This window comes from Terrapene carolina, unplaced genomic scaffold, assembly GCF_002925995.2.
Source record: "Terrapene carolina triunguis isolate 2854851 unplaced genomic scaffold, T_m_triunguis-2.0 Scaffold66, whole genome shotgun sequence".
NCBI classification, from domain to species: Eukaryota; Metazoa; Chordata; order Testudines; family Emydidae; genus Terrapene; species Terrapene triunguis.
Window position 1 is genome coordinate 80496372 of NW_020664417.1, and position 17605 is coordinate 80513976.

The 17605-nt window shown below is 41.9% G+C and overlaps 2 protein-coding genes across 3 annotated transcripts in view; one reads left to right on the forward strand and one right to left on the reverse strand.

Moving 5' to 3' along the window:
* Positions 1 to 2419, reverse strand: part of PPP2R2C (protein phosphatase 2 regulatory subunit Bgamma) — a 277274-nt gene extending 274855 nt beyond the window's left edge. Inside the window, exons 1-2 of the mRNA XM_024204522.2 lie at positions 2404 to 2419; positions 2093 to 2173 (exon numbers count right to left, since the gene is read on the reverse strand). Coding sequence (XP_024060290.1) covers positions 2093 to 2173; positions 2404 to 2419 — 97 coding nt within the window. The remainder of the gene's footprint in view (positions 1 to 2092; positions 2174 to 2403) is intronic.
* A 4759-nt stretch (positions 2420 to 7178) lies between these two features.
* MAN2B2 (mannosidase alpha class 2B member 2) overlaps positions 7179 to 17605 on the forward strand; it is a 52744-nt gene continuing 42317 nt past the window's right edge. For both annotated transcript variants that reach the window (XM_024204526.1, XM_024204527.1), the window contains exons 1-2: positions 7179 to 7398; positions 10772 to 10918. In XM_024204526.1, the coding sequence (XP_024060294.1) occupies positions 7282 to 7398; positions 10772 to 10918 (264 nt within the window). In that variant the 5' untranslated portion in view covers positions 7179 to 7281. The remainder of the gene's footprint in view (positions 7399 to 10771; positions 10919 to 17605) is intronic.

Sequence of the window (17605 nt, forward strand, 5' to 3'; positions counted from 1 at the left end):
GGCAGTGCAGAAGAAAGAATGGCAATACCGTGACCCTCCTGAAATAACCTTGCAACCCCCCTGCAACTCACTTTTGTGTCAGGACCCCCAATTTGAGATACACTGGTCTCCCCCCCATGAAATCTGTATAGTATAGGGTAAAAGCACACAAAAGACCAGATTTCACAAGGGGAGCACAGATTTCATGGTCCATGATGTGTTTTTCATGGCCATGAATTTGGTAGGGGCCTAATCATTAGGGGAAAAGATATATAATAAGACAAAACATATCTTAATGCCTCTATATAAATCCATGGTACACCCACACATCAAATACTGCATGCAGTTCTAATCACCCCATCTCAAAAAAAAGATACATTAAAATTGGGAAATGCACACAGAAGGGCAACAAAAATGATTAGGGGTATGGAACAGCTTCCATACAATAAGTAATTAGACTGGGACTGTTCAGCTAAGAAAAGAGACAATTAAGGGGGGGAATATGATAGAGGTCTATAAAATCATGAATGGTGTGGAGAAAAATGAATAAGGAAGTGTTATTTATCCCTTCCCAAAGCACAAGAACTAGGGTCACACAACAAAATTAATAGGCAGCAAACAAACAAAAGGAAGTACTTCTTTACGCAATGTACAGTCAACCTGTGGAACTCATTGCCAGGGGACATTGTGAATGCCAAAAGTATCACTGGGTTTAAAAAAGAATTAAATAAGTTCATGGAGGATAGGTCCATTAATTGCTACTAGAGAAGATGGTCAGGATGCAACCCATGCTCCGGGTGTCCCTAAACTTCTGACTGCAAGAAGCTGGGACTGGATGACAGGGGATGGATCACTTGATAATTGCCCTGTTCTGTTCATTCCCTCTGCATGATCTGCACTGACCACTGTCAGAAAACAAGATATTGGACTAGATGGACCATTCGTCTGACCAATATGTCCCCTCTTATTTCTTATGTTTACATTCCCTCCCAGCAACCATTTCCACCTCCAAATATTTTTTTTTTATCATATCTGGGCAGCTGAGCTGTTCACAAAAAAAAAACTGTATCTATTGTGAATAACATCATCTTCTGATTAACCAACTTCTAGCACAAGAAATACAAAACAAAAACCTAAAACCAACTTGTAAAATATACCGTGGAACTTAAGCTATGGTGGTATAAGTTTAGCAGAGAAAAGTACATGTAGCCCACAGCCATTACCAAATTTTAATTCACTACTAAAATGCTGAATCTAAATCCCACCTGGAAGCTTATCCACTTTGCAAATCCAAATAGCCAAATATAGGCAAAAATCACTCCTGATCCGTCATGCAGACAGCAAATGCAGAATCCTAAGAAATCTATGCCACAAATGCAACAAATCATCATGTTAAGGCCCTTATTCCATATAATTCACATACCACTGAAAAATCAATGGTACCACTGAAACATGCTCCTTAGTAGCATATAATAAAACAGATTGTATCATACAGGCTGACATTTGTTCTGTTTTTACATTTTTGCATATTCAAAATCATATGTAATAAAATTATTTCTTCTTACACAAAAAGAGAGGCTATTCCGTATTCGGTCACTCGTACCATAAACAAATACATTCCAGGTTACCTCCAATTCCTCTTTCAGTGTTGAAAAGAAAAATTAAAATATTACAACCAGATATTGCAAGGCCTCATTCAAGTCAGTAGTCTACTAATTTCAAGGGTTAGTCCAGTCAATAAAGGATGACAAGCTGGACCCTTAGTTACCAAACCAGATGCTCCCTAACAAAACAAAAAGAGTTGAAACATTTTCCAAGGCCTTTATGTATTCCAACAATGCAAAATGTTAGAATCCACCCACGGCTAGCCAAGAACAGTAACATTTCTCCATATCTCTGTGTGACACATTCAGAAATGTACACCTCACATCTTTCCAAACCAGCCCACAGCTCTTAGGTTGCCTCTTTCTCCATCATTACAGCAGGGTTCCCCTCATCTAGACATGGCTGAGTTTAAGTCAATTACATAGGATACACATGCCCAAAGAGCTCTGTTGTTGTAGGGCAGGGCTTTTTGCAAAGACCAAACATCATCTGTTCAAGCATCGCTTACCTTCGGAGACTTCAAACTGTGCCGTTCCATTGAGCTGATACAGGCACCAATCAACTGCATCCTCGCCAGGGGGGCAGCCAACTAGTCAAACAAGCAAAGCTACAGTCAATAACTGTGCAGCTCACACCTTAATGCTCCCCCACAGAAGGCCGAGGGGAGGAAGGCTGGTGAGGAGGACAGGAGAAAGGAGTGAGCGGGAGGGAACAGAGAAAGGGGAGCAGGTGGGGGAGAGTTAGGGGAGGAAGGAGGGATCGAGGAAGAGGAGAGATGGCTGAGAGGTGCCTGGGGGAAGGGAGAACGGTTCCAAATACCCTGCTTTTGGGACATGTGTGTTGCCCTCCGAGAGGCGCCCGGAACTGCTCTTTGCTTTGCTCTCGCTGCCAAGCGCTCGGGGCGCCTCCTCCTTCTCCCGGCGGAGCGGGTGGTGCTTGCCGGCAGCGCAGGCTGACTTGGGGCGCCCAGAGAAAGCTCCGCCCGGAGATCCCGGAGAAGGCGGCGGCGGCGGCGCAGCCTCCCCACGGCACTGGGCACGGAGAGGCCGCAAAACAGCCCCAACAGGTGTGAGCGGAGTCCGGGCTTGGGAGGGGAATTGGCCCGGGCACGGGGCTACACCACCAGGGGGCGGAGGCTGCATGCTGGTGAGGGGGCCGCAGGAATGTACTGGGGGGAAGCGGGGCCGTGTCAAGGTGTGTGGACGTGGGCGTGTCAAAGCGGGGAGCATCCACCAGGCCGTCAGAGCCTGCGTGTGCGGGGCGGGGGAGATCTGCGTGGGTGGGTGTCAGCCCCAGGCATGAAGCCAACATCCTTAGTTACCTCAAGCCCGTTTCTGGGTCTGGCCTCACTAATGAGGTTTTTTAACTGAAGTTAATTGATGCCAAGTAAAATGTTATTCTGGGCACGCCACAAACATCTTCCCTACTAGGACCCCCCAGGTAAAAAGCACAAAGGCTTGCGGAGCATCCAGACTACCAGGTGCAGAAGGGTTACCTATCTGGAGTTAACTGGTGATCAAGTCAAGACAAATCACTCTAGTGTAGACAGGGGTGCTGGAACAATTAGTATAGTGGGGGTGCTGAGAGCCATTGACCTAAACTGTAAACCCTGTATATGATGGGAACCACTTCAAGCCAGGGGGTGCGGTAGCACCCCTAGTTCCAGCCTATGAGTGTAGGCAAGGCATTCTTCATAGACACACAACACCTGCACAAGAGGAGCCTAGGGACTTACATTCACACCCTGCTGCCTGCTACCCTCCTGTGTCCTAGGATTGCAGGGGTGTTAATTGCCCACTTCATTCTCCATGGTCTCCTACAACATATGTGAACCCCTGATGCTAGCAAATTATCTCACCTTGTATTTAGCTTGGGTACTCTGGTTACCTGCCCCAGACTTGAGGAAGAGATCTGTGAAGCTCAAAAACATGTCCCTTCCATCAGCAGAAGTTAATCCAATAAAAGATATTACCCTGCCATTCTTGTCAGTTTTCATAGAGAAAATCCTGAGCTGTGAGGTTCAGATATGAATCTGGGCCTCCCTTAAGTATCAAGGAGAAGGGATGTGTGATTTCAGTTCAAGCCCCTATCTGGCTTCATGCATACATGATGTATGATCACTATGAAAAACAAGACCATTACCATTTGCAGGTAAAATTGACTTTACTGCAGCATTCAAAGCATTCCTAGACTTGGGCCATTCAGCAACTACGATGAGTAAGTGCTGCATCTACCACTGTCATATATATGTATGCACACGTGCTGGTTGCATGTGAATGTTTTTGTACACTGAGACCATTGTCAGATTACAATAAACCACACACTGTAAATTTCCATATTCCTGCATACACATACACTAAAAACAACTCTGGGTGGGAATTAAATGTACATTAAATGTTCTGTTCACCAGGTGGTATTTTTGGCATATGATTTAATACTAAGTTTCTGAGTTATTAGTTTACAGCTGGCAGCAGCATCTTGCTGAAGTATTCTCGCCTTTCTACGTGATCATATGTCAGAGGCCCTCATTTTTTATGGAAGTATGGTGAGACCAGTGTTCTTTGCATGGGCAAATGATAAAAATCACAAACATACAGTAGAGAGAGAGTATTATCAGCCCTGGACTGAAGGCCAGCCACAGAAAAAAGTATCAAGCTTGCCCTGTTGTGGCATAATCACACTGGGCTCGCCTCTAGTTTTTGCCAGTTGTGTGGCAGTTTATGTGGCTTGGAATAAGCATTTTCTTCTGTACATTTTCTGCTTGCCATGCTTAGTCTCACCCAGCTTGCCATGCCCATTTTCCTATCCGCCGTTCTACGTGGTCTTCTGGCACTGGGAGTTTTTTGTGCATTTGCACTGACCACTGCATAATTTGACTAATTCCCTTGTCCCACCCAAATTATTTTCCACTCAAATTTCTCTCCCCACTTATTCTGTTCCACACAAGATAATGGAATATTTGGGCCCTTGTGAAAACGTAGGGAAAGGACTTAGCCATTCAGAAATAAATATGTGTAGTAGGTTTAAGATGAAAGCAATGTATTTTCCAGAAATCCTCAGCTACTTTTAGAAATAAATCAAAATGCCTGTGTTTAACCCCTCCTGTGACAATAACCCAAATCACCCAGGGTTATAATGCCTATTGAAGTATAGTCAGCAATATTAATGCATTTAGACATTGTATGTCCCTGGGCCACATTTGCTGGATATTCACTTGTTTTCTGGGAACTGAAAAGGTTAATGAAGAAAGGTATGTTGATGATTAAGAGGAGAGAGGAAATTTTTGCAGCTGTTTCAAGCCTAAACTTCATCCAGCTACTTTCAGTACTATTGACTCCATCTACAAAATACCTGTAGACCGTGATTGTACTTCATGCAAAATATTCTAGCCAATAAAATCGACCTTGACACTTCAGCAGTTTTATTTTCTCATAGTGTTTTGGGAGAAGTCATTTCACAGTCCACCACGTTAGCTGGCAAATTAATGGCCCTACTCTGAGAGAACTTATCTGAAAGTGTATTTAAGCAGAAATGTGGCAGAAATGAGTCTCACTCTGTGTAACTCAATAAAACTGCCTAACATTGATAAAGTGCTTTTCATTCAGAACATCAAACTACTTTACAAACTCTCTCTATACACATAACTTACTGGCTCTTCATCTGGGGTTTTACACTGCACAATTTTTTTTCTCTTTTTTAAGAAGGGACAGAACCTGATGTCAGTTGTAGTGAAGTAAATCTGTCCATACAGATGTCTTGGATTAAGGCTGATCTACATATGAGCTTCCACCAAAATAACAATTCAATTTTAATTCATGCCTTTTGTTATTTTGGAGCAATTCTCTGTGTGGGTATATGTGTATATGTATAGTATGAAAGTATTTTGGGACTGTTTGGTGCAGAACATGCTATATAAACACAAATTACTTAGAATAGTTCACATATGTCAGTTACTCAGGGAAAGGATTTTAACCAAACTCAGACATAAGATGTGTAATTATATTACATTATATTAACATTTGACCTACAGAGGGTCTGGGGAAGATAGACAAGTTCTCCCACAACACACCACAAACCAATTCCTAGAGCTGCTCCAGGTAGTGAGGCACTAAGGATACACACCCAGAAATCATAGCATGAAACAGATATAACTGCAGTGCCAGCATGGACACAAATACACTGGGTATGGGTGCGAGCAGCTCTGCAGTGTGGACTCTTGATGGTGGGCGTGGCTAACATACGATAGCACTGAGGTAACTAAATCAGTTTCTAATCCAGTTTTGTTAAATTGGTGCACAAACTGTATGTAAACAAGACCTCAGGTACATATAACATACCTATGACCTTGGCATCTAAGCACCAATTTCAACTGTTACTTCAGTTTTGCATTAGTGTAAATGAGATCAGAAAACAGTCTGAAATGTTTTAGCTTGTCCATCAGAAATTATAAGGTGAATTTTAGGTAGACATAATTTACCCAAAGCAGAATTTGACCAGGATACTGTGGGGAACACTCCTATGCATTTTGATAACCAGAAGCCTTATCAGAAATAGGGCGTTATTTTGGTCCTCAGTGCTCTGTCTGTATATTGATTAATCATGGGCTTATGATATCACACCCCAAACTGGTATAACACTGCCTCTTTGGGTGCGAATCCCATGCAGCATCTCTGAATGATGTGCTCTATCTTTCCCATTGGTGTCAGTGGGGCACCAGACAGAATCAGGACTCTGCCTATGCAATTCACAACACAAACCTAGGACCATAGGGTGTGATCTTGCTTATATAAAACTATCATTGTTTTTAATGGAGCAGGAGTGGGTCCATAGTGTAAAATAAAACTTAATTTTGATTGGAAATGTAGAAAATTTCAAGTCTTGGAGTCTGGACTTTAGAGCCCTTTAACAGTTTTGAGCCATCAGCCATTCAGAAACAAATTTCATGAAGAAGGTTTTTTAAAAGAAAAGTTATAAATTGTTTGAGATTATGAAAGAAAGTTTGTCTGAATATTTAAGTCTCTGAAAATTAATATCACATTTGCCAACAATATATAATAAGAGCTACTCAGTTCTGCAGTTTTGGATGGGCAGTTTCTTGCACATAGCTGCAATTTAGAAAATGGTTTAATATTTGTAAAACTCCATGTCTGTACAGTGCGGAGCATACAGAGGGTGCTCTACAAGTACAACAATGCAAAATATGGGACATCATTGTCTCCCTTGTAAATATTACTAGACTTGCCAAAACCTTCCTCATTTGGAAGGAGGCGGCTGCCTTGTTTTCGTTTAATTGTATGGCACGTTTTAAAAAGCAGCTCCCTCTGGCGATAAAGTCTCTTGCTGTGTTTCAGGGAGTCATGTAAAAATTTTGATCACTCTTTGAAATCTCCTTGATGTTGCTGAGCGGGTAGGTATTTTCCAGCTTTGAATGCTACGATCCCCGACTCTTCTCCCCGCTGCGTGGTTTGCTTTTACTTACCACTCAGATAACAGCGCTAGAGGCCCCCGCTCCCATGCCCCACGGCATCCTGGGGGAGGCGTGGTTGCATGCTGGGGGCGGGAGGAGCACAGGCTGTGGCCCTGTGTAGCTTGCCGTAGTGCTGCGGCGCAGGGTGGGTGCGGAAGTCGGGCTGTAGTAGCCGCTGCAATGTTGCAGGCGGTTCCCAGCTGATTGTTGCACCGGGTGTGCGGCGCACAATGTATCTCCTGCTGGCGGTCCTCAGCCTGATCACGCGGGCGGCTTGCCTGGGGGAGCTGAAGGCGTTTGTGGTCGCTCACAGCCACATGGACGTTGGCTGGGTTTACACAGTGCAGGTAGCTCCCTCCAGTATTGTCTGTGCTTTCGGTTCACTCTTCTGCTTCTCTCTGTGCTTACTTGAGTGCCTGCAGGGAATCCAGGGGGGTCAGATCAGCCACCCGGAGATAAATCTCCTATCGGCACCCGGTTGGTGCCCCCGTGTTTGCATGAGCCCAGTGAGGTTTCCGTCCTGGCTCTTTGTTTGTTTATTCACCCATCCATCTGATTACTACTTTTATGGGAGGTGTTGCCCTGTTTGTGTTTCCTCTCCCCATGCCTCCCCCAGCAGTGACAAAGTAGTTTCAAAAGCAGGGCAGTGATCCTAAGGCAAATTAGTTCTGTAACTGGCTCCGATGGGAGGCTTCACTTCTGCTTTTTTCCCACTGTTGTAAGCTACAGGCGGGATCTTTTCCTCCGTGCGCGTTTGGGGTGCTCGATGGACATAGAATTAGGCCCTACCATAACTCTATCAGGGATTCTCAAACTATGGGTCGGGACCCTCGGGGTCACGAGCACTTAGCCTTCACCCCAAGCCTCCTTTTGCTTCCAGCATTTATAATGGTGTTAAACATATTAAAAAGTGTTTTTAATTTATAAAGGGGGTCGCACTCAGAGGCTTGCTATGTGAAAGGGGTCACCAGTACAAAAGTTTGAGAACCACTGCTCTACATTCTCTAAGGTCCTGTCTGCAAAACAAAACGAACCATGTAACAGAAGTTTAGCTGAGATACAGTATTCTCCTCTTATGCCCACACCTGCTTCAAGGATAGTTCTGTCTTGTTGTGTAGACTGAGATTTGTACAGGGAAAGAGCACAGTTCGGGTAAATGCTCCAGGCCCAGCCAGAGGATGGCAGTGTGGTTGTGTACTTCCACCAGTGATAGCAACAGTGGGAACTCTGGAGTAGACAAGGCTGGGAAGCCACATTTTCCATTTAGTCAGGTTTAAACCAATGTAGTATCTCCATTCAGTAACCTTCAGTTAAACTGGAGCAACTTCTGTCTGTAGACATGCCCTAATGATGACAGCATTTGGAAGTTACTGCACAATGGGTATAGTCAAGGCCCTTCATTTTCATTTTTTATTTTGTTTAAATTAAAATTTCCCAGGAAATTAAAAATGAGTGAAAATAGATGCACTAAATTAACATTTTTGGGTAAATATCAGTTAATATTGGGAGATGGGAGGACAGAAAAAATGCAACAGAGAAAAGGAAGAGTATTGAATGTAAAAGCAGTGATTTATTTAATGAACTGTACATTACCAGTATGTACACATATGCACGTGTTGTATACAATCTTCCACTACATTGCTTTATTTTAACAGCTTAACAATCATATTTTCATTATCTAAAATTGGGGTGAAAATAGGTTAAAAAATGAATAATAGCTTTTGTAAAACCCTGGATTTTTTTTTTTTTTTAATTGGTAAAAACTGAAAACAAAGGGCCCTAGGTAAAACTTAGGTTTCAGGACCTACAGAGTGAAGCCAAGGATTTAAATAATGTTTACAGGGTTTTGTTTGTTTTTCTGGGGTTTGGTTGGTTTTCCGTCCTGCAAGCTAGACGTGCAAGAATTAGCCTGCGAAAATCATAATGAATCCATAGTGAATACCTGCTCATATTGATTCACTTAGATCATTCACATTATATTTGAGTCAGGAAAGTTATGGAGAGGGCATGATTAATTTAGAAATGTGTATACATGACTCTTTGATTTTGTTTGTGTATTTATTTGAGAAGACATTCCTGATGCAATTTTTAAGAAGAAGAAAACATTTCTGGAGTATGTCTGGAGCTACACTTTCATCATTCAACGATTCCATGTGCTGGGATTGTTGTTGATGGGTCAGCCAGATGAGAAATTGTGATTATTATTATTTTAATATTCTTGTATGATTCTTTTACAGGAGTTATAAGGGGATGAGGGAAGCATACTAGAAAGAGAGATTGAGGAGGTGTTGGAGCCTAGCAGTGTAGAAGGAAGTTAACAAAATAGTTTCAGCTAAATAAATGAGATACTAAGCAAAATAAATCAAACAGCTCCTTAATGGCTTTCATGTCTTCTTTTCTAAATACTGTCTCAGTTAGTTATATAGATCCCTTTAGTTATACGAATGATGTTTCAGACACTTTACATACTAGATAGGCAAGGAATCAGAATTTTTTCTGGGAGCTTTTCTTCTGATAGCATGATGGGGAATCACTGCTGTTATTTTATTTTATTTTTTTAAACAAGGTTACTGAATTATTCCTTTAGTATCTCAACTCATACCCAGTAACAGCATGGAAGAACACAGAAGCACTTTGTATTTTGGATCTGTCAGTAGGTGAAGATTCCTCCAAAAGAAATGAAACTTTAATTATCAATTTCTAAGACAAAATTGCTTGAGGCTTCAGCTCCTCTATTATTAAATCATGAGCATCAATGATTCCTTTGGTCAAAAACCATAGAGAATATCTATAGATCCTTTCAAGTGCTTCTCTAATAAAGTGAAACCTAAACATAATTCTCTGTGGGACACTGATGTCCTAAATTCTATGTATTGTTTCTTCAAAGTTTGCTTTGTTATTACATGTCACTTCTGATTGACAATATCTTTTGGACCTTTCATTGTTCACATTCACAGCATGAAAAATAACATAATTTATTGTATGAAAATAGGAAGTTTTTTTGTGTTCTGGAAATTTTACCCTTGATGCTGAATTCTAACTTTGAACACACCCATAGAATGCAGTTGACTTTAAGGGGAATTATGCTTGTCTATATGAGGATAGCATTTGATCCACAGTCTACGTAATATAATATTATGGATTCTGTCCTGTACACCTTACAGCAGCATTGAAGACAATGGGAGTTTTGCCAAAATATAGTGTGCAGAATAGAGTTCCATGTCTCTGTGTAATTTTCTACATGGCGCCGGCAAAGAACACTAGAGGAGTGTGATTTGTAGAGCATTCTAACATGTTGCACTCTAACTGCTCCATAGAGATCCTGCTGGCACACTCTAAAGAGACCTAACTCGTGTTAACGCTGTCCTGTTTGAGATGGGACTGCATCAAAGCGAACTAGGTACCTTTTAGAACATGCCAGTAGGTAGTTGTAGAGCCTTCTAGCGTGGTGCACTCTAAACTATGCCACTATTGTGGGCTTTGCTGGCAATGTGTTGACGCGCCCTAAGTGACTTACCCAAGGTCACATGGAAAGCTTATGATGGAACAGAAAATTGAATCCAGATCTTCCAAATCCCAAATGAACATTCTAACCACTGGACCAACATTGCCTTCTAGCTGGCCTAGCCAAATGTATTTTAAACAGGCAGTTTAATTCAATAGGTGTGAAATATGTCTTTTTAAAAGTGCAACATTATACTTTTTTCAATTGCCTTGCAGGAAAGCATGCATGCCTATGCAGCCAATGTTTATACTTCTGTTGTAGAAGAACTAATGAAAGGAAAGCAACGCAAATTTATTGCTGTGGAGCAGGAATTCTTTCGCCTCTGGTGGGACACCGTAGCCACAGATATACATAAACAGCAGGTAATGTAACTATAGTTACTGTTTTAACACTGAGAGTCAGCCCCTCTGCTCTTGTCTAACTACATACACTGCAGGGGGCGGGGTGGGGATGGGTGTGTGTAAGACAGCTGAAAACTGACCATGCTACTGCCCTGATGCTGCTGACACTATGTGCAACTCTGGTCCCTTTCTCAGAGGCCTTCTCTAATTTACACCAGCTGCTAACAGCTCCAAGAGGGTGTAACCGCAACTGGGAATCAAAGCGATGTAGGAGCATCTCAGCCACGACCCCTTTCCCCTGCTTTGTTAGCAACAGATAGAGGAAGTATCATAAAAACTTATTCCTTCAGAGTGAATTTTTTAGGGCAGGATGCACCAGTTTTAGGGTCAGATGGTGCTAGGGGAACTGAACTGCATTAGAAGATACTGGACTAATATCTGTTAAGCATCTGACATTTCTGAACTGCAACCAAAACATCAACAGCAAAGAAAAAGCACTTATCTTTTTACTCCGGCATGACACACTTATTACTATTGCAAACAATGCTGATGTAGCAACAAGAAAATGTAAGGATCAGCAATGATAAATTTGTGTACTTCTTGTGTTTGTGAACAATGACTCTTCTCTGTTGATCTTTAAAGTGTGCTTCTAATCAGAAAAGTGATTGTGTAGAGGTGGCATTGTGGAGGTTCCATGTTTCTTATATCTCAATGACTATGAATTTAATACAGTTGTTGGGGCGGAAGGGGGAGGAATCTCTGTTTTGTTTATTTTAATTGAGGGACATTGTCAATTTAAAATGCCACCTCTTGTCTGAAATGTTGTTGTTTTTTACCTACTATTCTGTCCATTTGAACCTAAGATTTCTATAATAGAAAGACTGGAGAGAAAAATAGTTTGTTTTGTGCATTTGACAGCATTCTGTAGATAGTCACTTTCATTGTTTTAGTCAGTTAGCTTCTCCTGTTGTTTGTGTGGGTCTTTTACACCTCAACAGAAGAGAGAATTGTTTCTAAATCAGAAAATGTTACTGCAAATCCACAAAAATTGGCATGGGTACTCCTCCATGTGTAGTGTTTGAAAATGTTTTGAACTTCTAATTAAAATAGTTTATGGTGTCCCTTTAACCTACGCTGTAAGGAAAAGGCTTCTCTTTCTAATATGCATGTGCAGTACCTTCAGGGAAGCTGAAATTGTGCTTCTCTTCATTTTACAGAACCAAGCAGTAAGAAAAGCTTCCATTTACCAGTTCTGATCTCTGTAGTGCAAAATCAGCAGAAAAATTAAATGTCCTGTTCTTGCTTCCCAGAACAGCTGCTGCTTTTTAGTAGCCCTATACTCTCATTCTATTTTCCAGTCCATTTCAATACAAGGATTGAAAATCATCCTGGTCCAAAGCCCAGAATGTGCTCTACTCGCTTTTAGAGCAGTGCCAAAAAATTTACTGCTGGTTTAAAAAACGCAGTGATAGTTTTGTGATTGGTTATCTTATAGCCATCACAGTTAGAAACAAATGTATTTTTAATCTTTAAGTGTCACAGATATTATTAAAACTAAATTAATTATATACCATTGGAGAGCTATAATACTAGCTTTCCAGTGATTATAACATTTGTTATTAACACTAGCGAGTTGCCAAGTATTGGACTTTGAAATCACATCAGTCCAATTACTGGCCTGCTTTTTTCACTTGAATTCTAACATTAGTGGCTACTATAACAAAATTGCTACAGTAATAGTTATATTATTTGAAGGCTTAAATCCCAACTTTCAAATGATATAAAGTATTATCTATATAATTATCTATAATCTAGCTCCAGCCATTTGTGCAATATTTGCTTGTGACTGGAGTGTAATTTTTATATATATATATATATATACACGCATATATAAAAGTGAGATAATTGGAGCTGATTCTGCAGTGTGGAAGGAGGAACACACGGGATGATGTGTACCACAGCAATTGAGCTCAGAGAAAGACAGGTGGGACCCTCTTAACTCACATCATGTGCAAATTTCCACATTACACATTCACACCTGAACCATGCCTGTACTTCCAAGGTTTGAGTCTGTGCATTATAGTAGAGGGCGGGGAGGAGAAGGACGTGGGGCCACCTCCTTGTGACTGATCCTGGCCAATATGCAGCAATCATTTGGGATGAAGAAAACAACTCTTGCCTGGTTGTAGGAGATAAGCAAAGGGGAGCAGATGAACCAAATTGCTCAGAAGTATATTTTGGACTTAGAACTGGGCTCAAAGCATTTTCCCCCTTGCTTCTCTTCCCCTCCCCCGCCCCCAAACAAAAAAAATGTTAGGCAGTACAAGATTTGTCCCCAGGTTGGGGGGAGGGGGTCTAAGGATGGGGTGTCATCTAACTTAATAACATTTTAAAAAATATTTTCAACCTCTAAGTAGTTCCACAAAACTTAAATAAAAAAGGCTTCCATGCCCAGAAGTCTGGGTCAAAGGTATCTCTCCAGGACATGCCCTCCAAAAGAGCAGTAATAGCTTCAGATGCTTTTCATGCAGTTCTGTGCCTACCCCAGATATCGGTTATCTGGTTTCCCAGCATGCTAATCATTTGCCACATTCAGTTGGAACTAATTTGTGAATGCTCCAGCCTTAAAGCACTTTTACATCATGATGAATGAAGGGATGATTATGACCAAAATTGACAATCTGGCATCATTTCTGAACAGCAATGGGGGCATTCACTCAAAGATCCTGGGGAAAGCAGCATCATGGCTGTGGAACTGGAACACTACATGCCAAGTTTTTAAAATTAATTGATAGGAAAATATATGTACAGACAGACAGTGTTTGATGATACCTGGGACTTCAATGCTGATATAACGTTTCAGCAAACTGTCCTAAAAATGCAGATAACAGCCTTATGGAGTTACCTTTGGTAGAATGGAACCAGATTATTATCAGGTTTTTTCCATAGCTAACACATTTGCTAAAATTTATAATCAAGTTGTGGTTGATTAAAGGGGCAGATGCTTCCAATTTCCAGTAGCAATAGAATTTTTTTTTTTAATGTATTTTTCTGGGGCAGGTGTTAAAATATACTTTTAAAATAGAATATAGAGAAAAAAGATGAGGGAACACCTCTGTTTCTAATAAAATATCCAAAACTGCTACACGTGGAATAACTCCATATGTATGTCAGATCTTTAAAAAACAAAACAAAACAATTAATCTCCTATGAAATTAATCAAACAATTAATCTCCTCACAGTGGGGCAAGTCGGCTCCGATACGTCGAATTCAGCTACGCTATTCGCGTAGCTGAATTTGCGTATCTTAAATCGACACCCCCCCCCCCAGTAGTGAGGAGATAGCCTAAGTAACCTACACTTTACTTCAACTTTTTCTTGCTCATAATGTATAGAAACTCTTCTTATTGACTTTTGTGTCCCTTGGTAGGTATAGCTTATTTTGTGCCTTAACCTTTCTGATTTTGTCCCTATATGCTTGTGCTACTCTTCTGTACTTCTCCTTAGCAATTAGTCCACGTTTCCACTTTTTGTAGAATTCTTTTTTGATTGTCACGTCATTAAAGAGCTCCAGATGGAGCCATATTGGCCTCTTACTATTTTTCCTATCTTTCCTTCACATAGAGATAGTTTGCTGTTGCGCCTTTAATATTGTCTCCTTGAGAAACGGCCAGCTTTCCTGAATACCTTTTTTCTCTTTACATTTTCTTCCCATGGGACCTTACCTACCCATTCTCTGAATTTGTTAGTCAGCTTTTTTGAAGTCCATTGTCCTCATTCTGCAGCTCTCCTTCCTTTCTAAGGAAATCTATTTTTTCATGGTCGCTTTCACCAAATTGCCTTCAACTTTCAGATTCACAATCAATACCTACCTGTTGGTCCGCATCAAGTCTAAAATGGCTGTTCCCCTTCATTACTTCCTCTACCTTCTGAAACAAGATGTTGTCCCCAATACATTCCAAGAAATTATTGGGCATTTTGTGTTTTGCCATATTACTTTTCCAACCGATGTTTAGGTGGTTAAAGTTCCCCATTACTACCAGGTCTTGTGTTTTGGATATTTCTGTTGTTTGTTCTAGAAATGCCTCAACCATCTCCTTCTTCTCATCAGGTGATCTGTATTAGACCCGCACCATCAGTTCACTTCACCCATGTTTTTTCCACTTTTATCTTCACCCAGAGACTTTCATCTGGTCTGCCTCTCACCTCCTTCTGGACCTCACAACAAGTATAAATATTCTTGAGATATAATGCAACCCTAACTGCTCAGGAAGGATGTGCAGGGAAAAAAGGAAAGCTGTTTATCCCACCAAATCTCAATGATGCCAATTATGTCATAATTAACGTATGTTTCTTCCTGCCTATACTCCTTGAATTTGTGTACAGACATCTAAGATGTTGAGTGGACTCCCGCATTTTTTCCCTCTTGTTGCTCCTATGACCCTATTGTAATTTTTGATTCCCCACCCCCCAACACATAGACCTCTGTTAAGATCACCTCTTTTATATCTATCCGTGGGCTTTTGTCACTTGTGTTATACCAATAGAATAAAAGCCAGCAGGATCTTATTAAGAGGGATAAGGCAAAGATGCCACATTTATTGTAAATATAATGATAAAGCAAAAGATAAAAGTAAACAACGTTGTTTGACCACTTATTCCTATCACTACTTATTCCTTACACACACACACACACACACACATATATATATATTCATTCATTCACACAATCATTCATTCAAGTTCTGTATAGGTGTTATAGTTACCAGCCTAGAAGTTGCTCATGCCAAGTTACTGGCCAGGTATCTTGGTCATGAGGATGGAGCCGAGTCTGTGTCAGATGCACCTGATGCTCCTGGAGGTTGGCAGCAGAACCAGAGACTCAACGTCATCAGTCTTTAGAGTCCATTCTTATAGGAATTAATTCCTATGTTAGTCTAGGGGAGCTGTTTCATCCTGCTGTTGCTGACTCAATCAGCAGATGGCACATTCCTGTCCAAAGTGGCACATTCCTGGTGGCTCCACACTGTCCAAAGTTTGTGTTTCTCATCCTTCCAGGTGATGGGGTGGATCCCAGTTTACCCTCCGGGGGGGGGGGGGGGGGGAGTTGTCTGGTGGTCCTACTTGACACATTCTTCGGCCGATGGATACTCCCTTTCTAGGCTGGCACCTCCCTAACCATTCATGTACATCAAGCATTCATCAACATACATTCCATATCTTAACCATATTTTAATTTACTGTCTCCACCACTTTCGGAGTGTGTGCTAATTCATTTGAGACTCCCGGCCCTTTAATCACAGAGGGTGGGGGTCTGTTCCTAGGAGCCGTTGCTGTTACAATGAAGTAAAAGTCACTTAAGGGCTTATAGCGTTTGTTTACATTGTATCAGTTACTTCAAGAACAAAGTCAATTAACTTGTTTGTAAGTTTTACATAATGATAAAGTATCTTTCACAGGACAGATACAATCAATGGTTTCTACAGACAGTAGCTTACAAGTTTTAACAGAAGACCCAAGAGATTTTTGTACTTGGTGAAACTGTTGGATTTTAAAGTGTGGGGGACAAATTATGGGGGAGGGGGTCACTGTCACTTGGGGGAATCACTGTTAGTACCTTCTTTAATATCCCTACACTTGCCTTCTTTAAATGTAGTTTAAAGCCCTCCTCCCTAGGATGGTGAGTCAGTGTCCAAAGATGCCCTTTCCCTTCTGGGTCATATGGACCCCATCTCTTCCCAGCAGTCCTCCTTCCTGGAACAGCTTCCGATGATCAAGGAAACCAAAGCCTTCCTGTCAACACCATCTGTGCAGCCATGCATTCATCTCCAGGATGTGTGTATCCCTGTCTGGGCTCTTACACTCAACCAGAAGAATGGACAAGAATATCACCTGTGCCCCCGACTCCTTCACCCTTGCTCCCAGAGCCATGTAGTCACTTCTGATCTGCTTAGGGTCATCAGTGCCCACGTGGATGAGAAGCATAGGATAGTAGTCAAGGGGACGGAGGAGCCTCGGCAACCTTTCCATAATGTCTCAGATGTGGGCTCCAGCCAGGCAGCACGCCATGTCAGGTTGGCAGATGGATGCCTCCGTCCCCCTCAGAAAGGAGGCCCAACCACTTCCCCCCTGACACACACACACACACACACATATACATATCCTCCTGTTAGGTTTGGTGGTCATGAATCTCCTAGCCTGGGGGGAAGGTGACTCCTCCTCAAACATCGGGGTCTGCTCCTCTCCTTGTGATGCCGGTACAGCATACTGGTTTTTGATGTCAATGGATGAGGGAGCTGGGGTTGTGAGTGGAGCACTGTCTGCTGCCTTAGGTGGCCAGCAGCCAGTCTCCTCCCCACGGAGCAGCCGCTTGTCCTTTCTCCTCTGGTGCCTCTGTAGTTGGCTAGCCTCCCCCATCCCAGATGTCTCCCTATGCATCTTGTTGATGAAGTCTTCATGCTCCCAGGTGCTACACAGATTAGCCAACTCCCCCTGCAGCTGTCTTACCTGCTTCCTGAGGGCCTCCACCAACAAACACCTCTCACACTGGGTAGTTTCTCTAGCCTGGCTTTTATCAGTAGTACATGCAGGCCACATTCCCAGCAAGTCAAGTACAGGACCCTGGGCAGAAGCCTCCAGGGTCAGGATGCCTGACCACAGGATGCTCCAACAAGTGCAGGCAGAGAAAGAGCTAGCAGTGGCATAGAT